Genomic DNA, 15,821 nt, shown 5'->3' with positions numbered 1-15,821 from the left:
CGAAACCCAGAGAACCCCCCCAAATCCCAGAGAGCCCCCCCAAATCCCAGAGAGCCCCCCCGAATCCCAGAGAGCCCCCCCAAATCCCTGAGAACCCCCCCAAATCCCTGAGAACCCCCCCGAAACCCTGAGAACCCCCCCAAATCCCACGGGACTCTCCCAGGGACCCCCCAACTCCTGGAGCAGACCCTGCACCCCCCTTTCCCCTGGAACCCCAAACTCCTGCAAGAAATCCCGTCGCCTTTTTGGGATTCCCCATAACCCCCCCCTGTACCCCCATAACTCCCAGGGACCCCCATAACCCCCCCTGCACCCCCATAACCCCCCCTGCACCCCCATAACCCCCCCTGAACCCCATTTCCCCCAGGGACCCCCATAATCCCCCCTGTACCCCATAACTCCCCCTGTACCCCATAACCCCCCCTGCACCCCCATTTCCCCAGGGACCCCAAGTTCCTGGAGTGGACGCTGAACCCCCATAACCCCCAGGGACCCCATAACCCCCAGGGACCCCATAACCCCCCCTGCACCCCCATTTCCCCAGGGACCCCAAGTTCCTGGAGTGGACGCTGAACCCCCTGAACCCCCCCTGCACCCCATAACCCCCCTGTACCCCATTTCCCCAGGGACCCCAAGTTCCTGGAGCGGACGCTGCGCCCCCATAACCCCCCCTGTACCCCCATAACCCCCCCCTGCACCCCATAACCCCCCCTGCACCCCCATTTCCCCCCAGGGACCCCCATAACCCCCCCTGTACCCCCATTTCCCCAGGGACCCCAAGTTCCTGGAGCGGACGCTGCGCCCCCATAACCCCCAGGGACCCCCATAACCCCCCCTGTACCCCATAACCCCCAGGGACCCCATAACCCCCCCTGCACCCCCATTTCCCCAGGGACCCCAAGTTCCTGGAGCGGACGCTGCGCCTGGCGGGGACGCAGCCCCTGGAGGTTCTCGAGGCCGTCCAGCGCAGCCTGGTCAGCGACCGGCCCCGAGCCTGGCCCGACTGCGTGGCCTGGGCCTGCCGGCACTGGCACCGCCAGTACAGCAACAACATCCGCCAGCTGCTGCACAACTTCCCCCCGGGACAGGTTCGTTATCCCTAATTAGCTCGTTAGCCTCGTTAATTACAGTGTTAGCTCTGATTAGTTACCTTATTAACCTTAAATAGTTCATTTAGTTACCCTGTGCCTCATTTACCCCAACCTCGTTAACCCCAACATCCGCCAGCTGCTGCACAACTTCCCCCCGGGACAGGTTAATTACCTCTAATTGCCTCGTTAGCCTCGTTAATTACAGTGTCAGCCCCCATTGATCACCTTATTAATCCTAAATAAGTCATTTAGTTACCCATTCCCTCATTAACCCCAACCTCGTTAACCCCAACATCCGCCAGCTGCTGCACAACTTCCCCCCGGGACAGGTTAATTACCCTCTAATTACCTCGTTAGCCTCGTTAATTACAGTGTTAGCTCTGATTAGTTACCTTATTAACCCTAAATAATTCATTTAGTTACCCATTCCCTCATTAACCCCAACCTCATTAACCCCATCCAGCTGCTGCACAACTTCCCCCTGGGACAGGTTAATTACCCCTAATTACCTCGTTAGCCTCGTTAATTACAGTGTCAGCCCTGATGGGTTACCTTACTAACCCTAAATAATTAATTTAGTTACCCATTCCCTCATTAACCCCAACCTCGTTAACCCAAACATCCGCCAGCTGCTGCACAACTTCCCCCCAGGACAGGTTAATTACCCCTAATTAGCTCGTTAGCCTCGTTAATTACAGTGTCAGCCCCCATTGATCACCTTATTAACCCTAAATAGTTCATTTGGCCCCCCATTAACTCATTAACCCCAACCTAATTAACCCCAACATCCGCCAGCTGCTGCACAACTTCCCCCCGGGACAGGTTAATTACCCCTAATTACCTCGTTAGCCTCGTTAATTACAGTGTTAGCTCTGATTGGTTATCTTATTAACCTTAAATAGTTCATTTAGTTACCCATTGCTTCATTAACACCAACCTCGTTACCCCAACCTTGTTAACCCCATCCAGCTGCTGCACAACTTCCCCCCGGGACAGGTTAATTACCCCTAATTACCTCGTTAGCCTCGTTAATTACAGTGTCAGCCCTGATTGGTTACCTTATTAACCCTAAATAATTAATCTAGTTACCCATTGCCTCATTAACCCCAACCTCATTAACCCCAACATCCGCCAGCTGCTGCACAACTTCCCCCCAGGACAGGTTCGTTATTCCTAATTACCTCGTTAGCCTCGTTAATTACATTGACAGTTCCTATTGGTTACCTTATTAATCCTAAATAGTTCATTTAGTTACCCATTGCCTCATTAACCCCAACCTCATTAACCCCAACATCCGCCAGCTGCTGCACAACTTCCCCCCAGGACAGGTTAATTACCCCTAATTACCTTGTTAGCCTCGTTAATTACAGTGTCAGCTCTGATTGGTTACCTTATTAACCCTAAATAATTAATCTAGTTACCCATTGCCTCATTAACCCCAACCTCGTTACCCCAAACATCCGCCAGCTGCTGCACAACTTCCCCCCGGGACAGGTTCGTTACCCCTAATTAGCTCGTTAGCCTCGTTAATTACATTGACAGTTCCTATTGGTTACCTTACTAACCCTAAATAGTTCATTTGGACCCCCATTAACTCATTAACCCCAACCTAATTAACCCCATCCAGCTGCTGCACAACTTCCCCCCGGGACAGGTTAATTACCCCTTAATTACCTTGCTAGCCTTGTTAGGTTAATTAGCCCAAATTAATTACCCCATTAACCCCAAAGAGCTCATTTAGCCCCTCGCCATTGCATCGTTTACCCCAGCATCGGCCAGGACAGGTGGGCACCCCTTAATTAACCTTAATTAACTCTGATTAATTACCTCGTTAGCACCCGTTACCTCATTAAAACTGATTAATTACCTCATTAACACCCATTACCTTGTTAACTCTGATTAATTACCTCGTTAACACCCCTTACCTCGTTAAAACTGATTAATTACCTCGTTAAAACTGATTAATTGCCTCGTTAACACCCGTTGCCTCATTAAAACTGATTAATTATCTCATTAACACCCATTACCTCATTAAAACTGATTAATTATCTCATTAACACCCATTACCTCATTAAAACTGATTAATTGCCTCGTTAACACCCATTGCCTCATTAAAACTGATTAATTACCTCGTTAACACCCGTGACCTCATTAAAACTGATTAATTACCTCGTTAACACCCATTACCTCGTTAAAACTGATTAATTACCTCATTAACACCCGTTACCTCGTTAAAACTGATTAATTATCTCATTAACACCTGTTACCTCATTAAAACTGATTAATTACCTTGTAAACAGCCATTACCTCATTAGAACTGATTAATTATCTCATTAACACCCGTTACCTCGTTAAAACTGATTAATTACCTCGTTAACATCCGTTACCTCATTAAAACTGATTAATTACCTCGTTAACACCCATTACCTCATTAAAACTGATTAATTACCTCGTTAACACCTATTACCGCATTAAAATTGATTAATTACTTCGTTAACACTCATTACCTTGTTAACTCAGATTAATTACCTCTTTAACACCCGTTACCTCGTTAAAACTGATTAATTACCTCGTTAACACCCATTACCTCGTTAACACTGATTATCTCGTTAACACCCATTACCTCCTTAAAACTGATTAATTACCTCATTAACACCCATTACCTCGTTAAAACTGATTAATTACCTTGTTAACAGCCATTATCTCGTTAAAACTGATTAATTACCTCGTTAACACCCATTACCTCGTTAACACTGATTAATTATCTCATTAACACCCAATACCTCGTTAAGTCCGTTAATTACCTCGTTAACACCCATTACCTCGTTAAGTCTGTTAATTACCTCGTTTACCTGAATCTCTATTACCTCAGTATCTGCCAAGGGCAGCTGAGGATGCCTTGATTGCGTCATTAATATTAATAATGAATGTGTTAATTGTCAGCTCATTAACAGTAACGATGGGCTCGTTAATCTCCGTTAATTACCTCGTTAACGCTGATGATTTTGCCCCCACAGAAAACGAACTCGGGGACCCTGTTCTGGTCGGGGCCCAAGCGCTGCCCCCACCCCCTCGTGTTCGACCCCGACAACGTGAGTGGGGACACCTGGGGACACCTGGGGACACCTGGGGACACCTGGGGACACCTGGGTGTGTCACCTGTGTCACCTGGGGCACACCTGTGTGTCACCTGTGTGTGTCACCTGGGTCACCTGGGGCACACCTGGGTCACCTGTGTGTGTCACCTGTGTGTGTCACCTGGGTCACCTGGGTCACCTGTGTCACACCTGGGGCACACCTGTCATACCTGTGTGTCACCTGTCACCTGTGTGTCACCTGTGTGTGTCACCCGTGTCACCTGGGGCACACCTGTGTCACCTGTGTGTGTCACCTGTGTCACCTGTGTGTCACCTGTGTCACCTGTGTGTCACCTGTGTGTCCCCTGTGTGTGTCACCTGTGTCACCTGTGTGTCACCTGTGTGTCACCTCGGGGGGCTGGGGATGTCACCTGTGCTCCCTCTACCCCTCTGGGTGCCCCCAGGCGCCCCCCCTGCCCCATGGGTCCCCCCCAGGTCCCCCCCAAGTCCCCCCCAGATGCCCCCAGGTGCCCCCCCTGCCCCATGGGTACCCCCAGGTCCCCCCCAAGTCCCCCCCAGGTACCCCCCCTGCCCCATGGGTCCCCCCCAGGTCCCCCCCAAGTCCCCCCCAGATGCTCCCAGGTACCCCCCCTGTTCCATGGGTCCCTCCCCAGGTGCCCCCAAGTCCCCCCCAGGCCCCCCGGACCCCCAGGCCCCCCCAGGTGCCCCCCCTGCCCCATGGGTGCCCCCAGGCTCCCCCAGGTCCCCCCCAGGACCCCCAGGTCCCCCCCAGGTGCCCCCCAGGTACCCCCCCTGCCCCATGGGTGCCCCCAGGCTCCCCCAGGCTCCCCCAGGTCCCCCCCAGGCGCCCCCAGGTCCCCCCCAGGTGCCCCCCAGGCCCCCCCAAGTCCCCCCCAGGCCCCCCCAGGCTCCCCCAGGCCCCCCCCAGGTCCCCCCCAGGTCCCCCCAGGCCCCCCCCGGACCCCCAGGCCTCCCCCGGACCCCCAGGCCCCCCCCAGGACCCCCAGTCCCCCCCCGGTGCCCCCCGGTACCCAGTGCCCGTCCCCCGCAGCCCCTGCACCTGGATTACGTGGTGGCGGCGGCGAACCTGTTCGCGCAGAGCTACGGCATCGCGGGCTCGCGGGACCGGGCGGCCGTGGCCGAGCTCCTGCGCCACGTCCGCGTCCCCCCCTTCGCCCCCAAGGCCGGGGTCAGGATCCACGTGTCCGACCAGGAGCTGCAGAGCGCCAGCGCCGCCCTGGGTGCGGCCACGGGGCTGGGGGCTACCGGAGAGGGGCTGGGGGCTACCGGAGAGGGGATGGGGGCTACCGGAGAGGGGCTGGGGGCTACCGGAGACGGGATGGGGGCTACCGGAATGGGGCTGGGGGCTACCGGAGAGGGGATGGGGGCTACCGGAGAGGGGCTGGGGGCTACCGGAGAGGGGATGGGGGCAACCAGAGAGGGGTGGGGGCAACTGGAGAGGGGCTGGGGGCAATGGGAGTTACTGGAAGCTGGGCTGGGATTTACTGGGAGTGAGTGAGGGTCCCTGGGTGTCCCTGGGTGCTGCTCTGGGGGTCCCACGGGTGCCACTGGGGGTCCCTGGGTGTCCCTGGGGGTCCCTGGGTGCTGCTCTGGGGGTCCCTGGGTGCTGCTCTGGGTGTCCCTGGGTGTCACTGGGGGTCCCTGGGGGTCCCTGGGTGCTGCTCTGGGGGTCCCACGGATGTCACTGGGGGTCCCTGGGGGTCCCACGGGTGCCACTGGGGGTCCCATGGGTGTCCCTGGGTGTCACTGGGGGTCCCTGGGGGTCCCTGGGTGCTGCTCTGGGGGTCCCACGGGTGCCCCCCGCAGACGACGGGCGCCTGGAGGAGCTGAAGGCGTCGCTGCCCAGCCCCGAGGAGCTGCCGGGGTTCCGAATGTTCCCCATCGACTTCGAGAAGGTGGGGCCGGACCCCGACCCCCCCTGAGTGACCCTGACCCCCCAAAACCTGACCCTGACCCCCCCTGAGTGACCCCGACCCCCCAAAACCTGACCCCGACCCCCCCTGAGTGACCCCGACCCCCCAAAACCTGACCCTGACCCCCCCTGAGTGACCCCGACCCCCCAAAACCTGACCCTGACCCCCCAAAACCTGACCCTGACCCCCCCTGAGTGACCCCGGCCCCCCAAAACCTGACCCTGACCCCCCCTGAGCACCCCCAACCCCCCCCTGAGTGTCCCCAACCCCCCCCGCTGTCCCCAGGACGATGACACCAAACCCCCCCAATGTCCCCGATGTCCCCGATGTCCCCTGGGTGTCCCCAATGTCCCCCCAATGTCCCCCCCTGTCCCTAGGACGATGACACCAAACCCCCCCAATGTCCCCAATGTCCCCTGGGTGTCCCCAGGACGATGACACCAAACCCCCCCAATGTCCCCAATGTCCCCTGGGTGTCCCCAATGTCCCCCCAATGTCCCCAGGACAATGACACCAAACCCCCCCAATGTCCCCGATGTCCCCAATGTCCCCTGATGTCCCCGCTGTCCCCCCGCTGTCCCCAGGACGATGACACCAAACCCCCCAAGTGTCCCCAATGTCCCCTGGGTGTCCCCAATGTCCCCTGGGTGTCCCCAATGTCCCTGCTGTCCCCCCAATGTCCCCTGGGTGTCCCCAATGTCCCCCGATGTCCCCAATGTCCCCCGGGTGTCCCCAGGACGATGACACCAATTTCCACATGGATTTCATCGTGGCCGCCTCCAACCTGCGGGCGGAGAATTACGACATCCCCCCGGCCGACCGGCACAAGGTGGGGCTGGGGGCGCTGGGGGGCTGGGGGCGCTGGGGGGCTGGGGGGATTGGGGGGGCTGGGGGGGACTGGGGGGGCTGGGGGCTCTGGGGGGCTGGGGAGACTGGGGGCACTGGGGGGGCTGGGGGGGACTGGGGGGCTGGGGGGGATTGGGGGGGCTGGGGGGGGCTCTGGGGGGACTGGGGGGACTGGGGGGGACTGGGGGGGACTGGGGGGACTGGGGGGGACTGGGGGGGACTGGGAGGGACTGGGGGCACAGGGGGGATTGGGGGGACTGGGGGGACTGGGGGATACTGGGAGAGGGGCTGGGGGGCACTGGGGGGGAACTGGGGGGACTGGGGGGACTGGGGGGTTTTATGGGGTTCTGTGGGTTCTGAGCTGTTTTTATGGGGTTCTGTGGGGTTTTTATGGGGTTTTTATGGGGTTTTATGGTATTTTTATGGGGTCCTGTAGGTTCTGTGGTGTTTTTATGGTTTCTGTGCTTTTATGGGGTTCTGTGGGTTCTGAGCAGTTTTTATGGGGTTTTTATGGTTTCGCTGTGGTTTTTATGGAGTTTTTATGGGTTCTGAGCTGTTTTTATGGAGTTTTGTGGTATTTTTATGGAGTTTTGTGTTGTTTTCACGGGGTTCTGTGTTGTTTTATGGGGTTTTTATGGGGTTCTGAGCTGTTTTTATGGCTTCTGTGGGCGCTGTGTTGTTTCTATGGTGTTTTTATGGGGTTTCTGTGGTGTTTTTATGGGTTCTGTGGTGTTTTTATGGGGTTTCTGTGGTGTTTTTATGGGTTCTGTGGTGTTTTTATGGGCTCTGTGGTGTTTTTATGGGGTTTCTGTGGTGTTTTTATGGGTTCTGAGCTGTTTTTTGGGGTTTTTATGGGGTTCTGTATTGTTTTATGAGGTTTTATGGGGTTCTGAGCTGTTTTTTTGGGGCTCTGAGCTGTTTTTATGAGGTTTTATGGGTTCTGAGCTGTTTTATGGGGTTTTTATGGGGTTCTGTGTTGTTTTATGAGGTTTTATGGGTTCTGAGCTGTTTTATGGGGTTTTTATGGGTTCTGAGCTGTTTTTTTGGGGTTCTGAGCTGTTTTTATGAGGTTTTTTTGGGGTTCTGAGCTGTTTTTATGAGGTTTTATGGGTTCTGAGCTGTTTTATGGGGTTTTTATGGGGTTCTGAGCTGTTTTTTTGGGGTTCTGAGCTGTTTTTTTAGGGTTCTGAGCTGTTTTTATGAGGTTTCATGGGTTCTGAGCTGTTTTATGGGCTCTGAGCTGTTTTTATGAGGTTTTATGGGGTTCTGAGCTGTTTTTTTGGGGTTCTGAGCTGTTTTTATGAGGTTTCATGGGTTCTGAGCTGTTTTATGGGGTTTTTATGAGGTTTTATGGGGTTCTGAGCTGTTTTTATGAGGTTTCATGGGTTCTGAGCTGTTTTATGGGCTCTGCGGGCCCGTTCCATCAGCTCCTCAGGAACACACAAATCCCAACCCTCCCCACCCGAGGCTCTGGCTGAACCTCAGCACCCTCAGGTTGATTTCTGGGCTCCATCCCCAAAACCCCCAAAACCCCCAAATCCCCCCAAGCCCCGTTTTTGGCGTCCCCCAGAGCAAACTGATCGCGGGGAAGATCATCCCGGCCATCGCCACCACCACGGCGGCCGTGGTGGGCCTGGCGTGCCTGGAGCTCTTCAAGCTGGTGCAGGGGCACCGCCGGCTCAGCTCCTACAAAAACGCCTTCCTCAACCTCGCCCTGCCCTTCGTGGGCTTCTCCGAGCCCCTCGCCTGCCCCCGCAACAAGGTGGGCACTGGGGGGGGGGGACGGGGCGGGTTTGGGGGTCTCTGGGGGGGTTTGGGGGTCTCTGGGGGGGTTTGGGGGTCTCTGGGGGGCACGGGGGGGGCGTGGATGGGGGGGTTGGGGGTCTCTGGGGGGCACGGGGGGGTGGAACGGGGGGGTTGGGGTCTCTGGGGGGGTTTGGGGGTCTCTGGTGGGCACTGGGGGGGGGGGGGGCGGTTGGGGGTCTCTGGGGGGGTTTGGGGGTCTCTGGGGGGCACTGGGGGGGGGGAACGGGGGGGGTTGGGGGTCTCTGGGGGGGTTTGGGGGTCTCTGGGGGCACGGGGGGGGAACAGGGGGGTTGGGGTCTCTGGGGGGTTTGGGGGTCTCTGGGGGGCACTGGGGGGGGGGAACGGGGGGGGTTGGGGGTCTCTGGGGGGGTTTGGGGGTCTCTGGGGGGCACGGGGGGGGCATGGATGGGGGGGTTTGGGGTCTCTGGGGGGGTTTGGGGGTCTCAGTGGGGCACGGGGGGGTGGAACGGGGGGGGTTGGGGGTCTCTGGGGGGGGTTGGGGTCTCTGGGGGGCACGGGGGGGGCGTGGATGGGGGGGTTTGGGGTCTCTGGGGGGGTTTGGGGTCTCAGTGGGGCTGGGGGACACAGCCGGGGGGATTTGAGGGTCCCAGGGGGTTTTGGGGGTCCCAGGGGGGTTTTTGGGGGTCCCAGGGGGGTTTTTGGGGGTCTGGGGGGGGTTTTTGGGGTCCCCGGGGGGGGTTTTTGGGGGTCCCGGGGGGTTTTGGGGGTCCCGGGGGGTTTTTGGGGGGGTCCCCCCCAGCTGTGACCCCCCTCACCGTGTCCCCAGTACTACGAGGTGGAGTGGACGCTGTGGGACCGGTTCGAGGTGCAGGGGCTGCAGCCGGACGGGCAGGAGATGACCCTGCGCCAGTTCCTCGCCTACTTCAAGGTACTGGGGACACTGGGGGGACACTGGGGACACTGGGGGGACTGGGGGACACTGGGGGGGACTGGGAGGGACTGGGGGGGCACTGGGGGGGACTGGGGGACACTGGGGGACACTGGGAGGGACTGGGGGGGCACTGGGAGGGACTGGGGGACACTGGGGGGGCACTGGGAGGGACTGGGGGGGCACTGGGGGACACTGGGGGACACTGGGGGGGACTGGGGGACACTGGGGGGGCACTGGGGGGACACTGGGGGGCACTGGGGGGCACTGGGGGGCACTGGGAGGGGACACAGCCAAGAGGGAAGCGCTGGGGAATGGTCGAGCCCCTGCGGTGGCCGCTGTCCCCAATGTCCCTGATGTCCCCGATGTCCCCCCAATGTCCCTGATGTCCCCCCGATGTCCCTGATGTCCCCGTGTCCCCACAGAAGGAGCACCGGCTGGAGATCACCATGCTGTCCCAGGGCGTGTCCATGCTCTACTCCTTCTTCATGCCGGCAGCAAAACTGCGCGAGCGCCACGACCAACCGTAGGAGGGGACATTGGGGACACCGGGGGACACTGAGGGGACATTGGGGGACACTGAGGGGACATTGGGGGGACACTGAGGGGACATTGGGGACACTGGGGACATTGGGGGGGACACTGAGGGGACATCAGGGGACACTGGGGGGACATTGGGGACATTGGGGGGACACTGAGGGGACATTGGGGACACTGGGGACATTGGGGGGGACACTGAGGGGACATCAGGGGACACTGAGGGGACATTGGGGACATTGGGGGACACCGGGGATGTTGGGCCAGACAGGAGTAGGGCAGGAAAGGCCCTGTCCCTGATGTCCCCTGTCCCTGCAGGATGACAGTGACTGTTCCCCCTGTCCCTGCCGTGTCCCTGATGTCCCCTGTCCCCTCAGGATGACAGGAACCATCCCCAATGTCTCTGCCATGTCCCTGCCATGTCCCCTCTGTCCCTACCCCATCCCTGCCATGTCCCTACCCCATCCCTGATGTCCCTGTCATGTCCCCAATGTCCCTGCCATGTCCCTGCCGTGTCCCTGCCGTGTCCCCAATGTCCCTGCCATGTCCCTGCCGTGTCTCTGCTGTGTCCCTGCCGTGTCCCTGCCATGTCCCCAATGTCCCTGCCATGTCCCTCCCATGTCCCTGCCGTGTCCCCCTGTCCCTGCCGTGTCCCTGCCGTGTCCCCAACGTCCCTGCCGCGTCCCTGCCGTGTCCCCCTGTCCCTGCCGTGTCCCTGCCGTGTCCCTGCCATGTCCCCCTGTCCCTGCCGTGTCCCTGTGTCCCTGCCGTGTCCCTGCCATGTCCCCAATGTCCCTGCCGTGTCCCTGTGTCCCTGCCGTGTCCCTGCCATGTCCCTGCCGTGTCCCCCTGTCCCTGCCGTGTCCCTGCCGTGTCCCTGCCGTGTCCCCAATGTCCCTGCTGTGTCCCTGCCATGTCCCTGCCGTGTCCCCACTGTCCCTGCCGTGTCCCTGCCGTGTCCCTGCCGTGTCCCTACCCCGTCCCTGACGTCCCCTGTCCCCTCAGGATGTCGGAGATCGTCACTCGGGTGTCCAAGAAGAAGCTGGGCCGCCACGTCAAGGCTCTGGTGTTCGAGCTGTGCTGCAACGACGACAGCGACGCCGACATCGAGGTGCCCTACGTGCGCTACACCATCCGCTAGGGGGCGCCCTCGGCCCCGCCCCCTCCGCCCGGACACGCCCCCTTCCGCCCGGGACACGCCCCGCTCCGCACGGGCCACGCCCACCCCCACCCCCCCCGGTCACGGCCCCGCCCCTCTCCCATAGTCGTTGTTGTGTCGGCCCCGCCCCCCGCCTCGGGTGGGGGCGGGGCTTGGGGGGGGGCGGGGCTTGGGTTCCACCCAATAAATATAGACCTTGGCAAAAAAAAGGGGGCGTGGCTGAGTCACGTGGGGATGGGGTGGGGGGCACGTGACGGTGGTGACAAATGGCCCTGATGGGGTGGCACCTGACAGTGACAGCGGTGACAAATGGCGCCGTGGTGGCACCTGACCGGTGACAAATGGCGCCATGGTGGCACTGCCCTGGTGGCACTGCCCTGGTGGCACTGCCCTGGTGGCACGTGACAGTGGTGACAAATTGCCCTGTGGTGGCACGATGGCTTTATTGGGGGTGGGGACACGAGGGGACACCACGGTGGCTTTATTGGGGGTGGGGACAGGAAGGGACCCCTCCCCTCAGTCAGGTGCGGGGCTCGGTGTCACCTGCAGCGTCCTCGGTGTCACCCGCAGGTGGGTGCTGCTGTCCCCCTGTCCCTGGTGGCAGCTGTGTCACCTGCCGAGAGTCAGCACGGCCCCGTGTCACCGGTGTCCCCCCACCATGTCACCTGTGTCCCCCCGTGTCACCGGTGTCCCCCCGTGTGTCCCCCCACCATGTCACCTGTGTCCCCCATATGTCACTGATGTCCCCCCGTGTGTCCCCCCACCATGTCACCTGTGTCCCCCCGTGTCACCGGTGTCCCCCCGTGTGTCCCCCCACCATGTCACCTGTGTCCCCCATATGTCACTGATGTCCTCCTGTGTCCCCTCTGTGTCACCAGTGTCCCCCAATGTGTCCCCTGTGTGTCCCCCCACCGTGTCACCCATGTCCCCGTGTCCCCCCTGTGTCACCTGTGCCCTCCCCGTGTCACCGGTGTCCCCCCTTGTGTCCCCCCCGTGTCACCTGTGTCCCCCCCGTGTCACCGGTGTCCCCCCGTGTGTCCCCCCTGTGTCACCCTTGTCCCCCCATGTCACCTGCAGACGAGTCCAGGCGTTCTCGGTGTCACGCTGTGTCCCCATCGGTGTCCCCAGGGGTGTCCGTGGGGGTCTGGCTGTCCCCTCTGTCCCCGCTGTCCCCGGCCCGGTGACGTTTGTGCCGCAGGAGCTGCCGGTACCGCGCTGCCGCAGCCTCCAGCCCCGCCTGGAGCTCGGCCACCTCCACTGCCAGCGTCACCCCTGGGGACACCGGGGACACCCAGGGGACACCCAGGGGGTCACGGGGGTCGTCACCTTTGGGCCCTCCCCGGTTTTGGGGACGCCCCAGATTTGGGGTGTTCTCCCCATTCTCGGGATTCCTCAGGTTTGGGGACCCTCACAGGTTTTTGGGGGTCCCCCAGTTCCTCCCAGTCCCCCCCAGTTCCCCCAGTCCCCCCCAGTCCCCCCAGTCCCCCCCAGTCCCCCCCAGTTCCCCCAGTCCCCCCCAGTCCCCCCCAGTCCCCCCCAGTTCCCCCAGTTCCCCCCAGTCCATCCCAGTCCCCCCAGTTCCCCCCAGTCCATCCCAGTCCCCCCAGTTCCCCCAGTTCCCCCCAGTCCATCCCAGTCCCCCCCAGTTCCCCCCAGTTCCCCCCAGTCCCCCCCAGTCCCCCCAGTCCCCCCCAGTCCCCCCAGTTCCCCCCAGTCCATCCCAGTCCCCCCAGTCCCCCCCAGTCCCCCCAGTTCCCCCCAGTCCATCCCAGTCCCCCCCAGTCCCCCCCAGTTCCCCCAGTCCCCCCCAGTTCCCCCAGTCCCCCCAGTCCCCCCAGTCCCCCCAGTTCCCCCAGTCCCCCCCAGTCCCCCCCAGTTCCCCCAGTCCCCCCCAGTTCCCCCCAGTCCCCCCCAGTGTCCCCCAGTTCCCCCAGTTCCCCCCAGTCCCCCCCAGTCCTCCCAGTCCCCCCCAGTGCCCCCCAGTCCCCCCCAGTCCCCCCAGTTCCCCCCAGTCCCCCCAGTTCCTCACCCCTCTGGAAGCTGCCCTGGGCCTGCCGCAGACTGGGGGGCACCAGGACCCCAAACCAGCCCAGGGGGTCCTGGGGGGGCCGGGTTGGGACCCCCCCTTTTTCCGGGGCCCCCCGGCGCTGCCGCAGCCCTGGGGGAGAGAAAAGTCAGAGACCCCCCCCAAAAACAGGCGAGGAACCCCCCAGGACCCCCCCAGCACCCACGGGTGACGTCCCCAGCACCCACTGGGGACCTTTGGGGACCCCCCCAGCACCCACTGGGGACCTTTTGGGGACCCCCCCCTCACCGTCACCCCCCCCCTGCTGGGGGTCGGGGTCCTCGGGGTCCCCCCCTGTTCCAGGCACCTCCTCAAAGTGGGGGCGTCCCTCGGGGTCCTGCCTGGGGGTGACACAGCGGGGACAGCGTCACCTCTGTCCCCTGCTGTCCCTTTGCCACCCCTCCCCCCACCCCTTGGGGACACCGGTGTCACCCCCCCCGTGTCCCCAACGTCATCGTGTCCCCCTCTGTGTCGCTGTCACCCCCCACTGAGTGTCCCCAGTGTCCCCCCCCCAGTGTCCCCCTGTCCCCCAATGTCCCCCCAATGTCCCATTGTCCCCCAATGTCCCACTGTCCCCTCAATGTCCCACTGTCCCCCCACTGTCCCCCCAATGTCCCCCCAGTGTCCCACTGTCCCCTCAATGTCCCTCTGTCCCCTCAATGTCCCACTGTCCCCTCAATGTCCCCCCAATGTCCCATTGTCCCCCCAGTGTCCCACTGTCCCCCCAATGTCCCCCCAATGTCCCACTGTCCCCTCCAATGTCCCATTGTCCCCCCAGTGTCCCACTGTCCCCTCAATGTCCCACTGTCCCCCCCAGTGTCCCCTGTCCCCCCCAGTGTCCCCTTGTCCCCCAATGTCCCATTGTCCCCCCAATGTCCCACTGTCCTCTCAATGTCCCATTGTCCCCCCTAGTGTCCCCTGTCCCCCAATGTCCCCTGCAGTGTCCCACTCTCCCCCCAATGTCCCACTGTCCCCTCAATGTCCCATTGTCCCCCCCAATGTCCCACTGTCCCCCCCAGTGTCTCACTGTCCTCTCAATGTCTCACTGTCCCCCCCAGTGTCCCCTGTCCCCCCCAGTGTCCCATTGTCCCCCAATGTCCCACTGTCCTCTCAATGTCCCACTGTCCCCCCCAGTGTCCCCTGTCCCCACCTGTGGCACACACGGACCCGGGGCACCATGGTGGCCCCGTACTGCAGGGACGAGACGCGGTGACAGCCCAGGGAGTAACGGGCCTGAGCCAGGGACAGCCAGCCCTGAGGGGACATCGGGGACATTGGGGACACTGAGGGGGACAGCCAGCCCTCAGGGGACATTGGGGACACAGCACAGGGACAGCCAGCCCTGAGGGGACATCGGGGACATTGGGGACACTGAGGGGGACAGCCAGCCCTCAGGGGACATTGGGGACACAGCACAGGGACAGCCAGCCCTGAGGGGACATCGGGGACATTGGGGGGGACAGCCAGCCCTGAGGGGACATTGGGGACACTGAGGGGGACAGCCAGCCCTGAGGGGACATTGGGGACACTGAGGGGGACAGCCAGCCCTGAGGGGACACTGGGGACACTGAGGGGGACAGCCAGCCCTGAGGGGACACTGGGGACACTGAGGGGGACAGCCAGCCCTGAGGGGACATTGGGGACACAGCACAGGGACAGCCAGCCCTGAGGGGACACTGGGGACATTGAGGGGGACAGCCAGCCCTGAGGGGACATTGGGGACATTGGGGACACTGAGGGGGACAGAGGAACAGCCAGCCCTGGGGACATGGGGAGCACACGGCCCTGTGGCGTGTCCCTCTTTGTGTCCCCGTTGTGTCCCCCCTCCTGTCCCCTCACCTGTCGCAGGTGCTGCTCCAGCTGTTCCCGCCGCTGCTGCAGCAGCTCCAGCGCCTCCAGCACCTCCAGCGCGGCCGCGTCCAGGGACAGCGACAGCGACCCTGGGAAGGGGGGACGGGCTCAGGGTCCCTCAGGCACCCGGGGGGCTCCCCCAGACCCACCAGAACCGCCCAGGGAGCGGCCCGGTGTCCCCGCGGTGTCACCCGTGTCACCCCCCCCGGGCCCTCAGAGACCCCCCAATATCCCCGGAGACACCCAGAAACACCCGCAGTTCCCCGGAGACTCCCGAAAGCAGCCCCGGGACCCCCCCAAGCACCCCCGGGACCCCCAACTCTCCCCGGAGACCCCCCCCAAGCACTCCCGGGACCCTCAGAGAGCCGAAACCCCCCCGGCCCTCCCTCACCGTCCATCGCCGCCCTCACCGCGACCTCAGGCCCGGCCCCGCCCCGTCCAATCGCAGCCCGCGCCGGGACCTCTCGACCAATCAGCGCGCGCGTCCGCCCGGGGGGCGGGGCCTTCGTGAGGGCCGACAACATGGCGGGGTGACGCCGGCCCGG

The 15,821-nt window shown here is 61.8% G+C and overlaps 2 protein-coding genes across 3 annotated transcripts in view; one reads left to right on the top strand and one right to left on the bottom strand.

Annotated features, from left to right (window-relative positions):
• The window catches only part of UBA1 (ubiquitin like modifier activating enzyme 1), a 34,194-nt gene extending 22,625 nt beyond the window's left edge, over positions 1–11,569 (top strand). The window contains exons 18-26 of one of the 2 annotated variants that reach the window (XM_086870981.1): positions 893–1,088; positions 4,109–4,183; positions 5,241–5,430; positions 6,017–6,105; positions 6,860–6,952; positions 8,540–8,731; positions 9,563–9,664; positions 10,090–10,190; positions 11,207–11,569. In XM_086870981.1, coding sequence (XP_086727107.1) covers positions 893–1,088; positions 4,109–4,183; positions 5,241–5,430; positions 6,017–6,105; positions 6,860–6,952; positions 8,540–8,731; positions 9,563–9,664; positions 10,090–10,190; positions 11,207–11,342 — 1,174 coding nt within the window. In that variant the 3' untranslated portion in view covers positions 11,343–11,569. Of the gene's footprint in view, positions 1–892; positions 1,089–4,108; positions 4,184–5,240; positions 5,431–6,016; positions 6,106–6,408; positions 6,577–6,859; positions 6,953–8,539; positions 8,732–9,562; positions 9,665–10,089; positions 10,191–11,206 lie in introns of those variants that run through there. The other variant, XM_086870982.1, reaches the window with a different exon arrangement.
• Positions 11,570–11,784: 215 nt separating this feature from the next.
• Positions 11,785–15,718, bottom strand: VMA22 (vacuolar ATPase assembly factor VMA22). Its single transcript, XM_086871063.1, has 7 exons — positions 15,668–15,718; positions 15,265–15,365; positions 14,576–14,679; positions 13,675–13,766; positions 13,390–13,518; positions 12,432–12,632; positions 11,785–11,973 (listed from the first exon to the last, which is right to left on the bottom strand). Exons 1-6 carry the CDS (start codon positions 15,672–15,674, stop codon positions 12,460–12,462), a joined length of 606 nt encoding a protein of 201 aa, XP_086727189.1. The 5' UTR covers positions 15,675–15,718; the 3' UTR covers positions 11,785–11,973; positions 12,432–12,459.
• Between the last annotated feature and the right edge of the window lie 103 nt (positions 15,719–15,821).

Source organism: Cyanistes caeruleus, chromosome 34 (genome assembly GCF_971803275.1).
Source record: "Cyanistes caeruleus chromosome 34, bCyaCae1.hap1.1, whole genome shotgun sequence".
Lineage (NCBI taxonomy): Eukaryota > Metazoa > Chordata > Aves > Passeriformes > Paridae > Cyanistes > Cyanistes caeruleus.
The sequence above is the reverse complement of the archived record's forward strand: the minus strand, read 5'-3'. Positions and strand labels throughout refer to the sequence as shown.

Excerpts from the sequence above, each read along its gene's own strand:
- VMA22 (XM_086871063.1), bottom strand. Across the intron at positions 14,680-15,264 it reads TGGAGCAGCACCTGCGACAG|GGCTGGCTGTCCCTGGCTCA; the intron begins GTGAGGGGACAG and ends ATGTCCCCTCAG. Across the intron at positions 13,519-13,674 it reads CCAGCAGGGGGGGGGTGACG|GGCTGCGGCAGCGCCGGGGG; the intron begins GTGAGGGGGGGG and ends TCTCTCCCCCAG.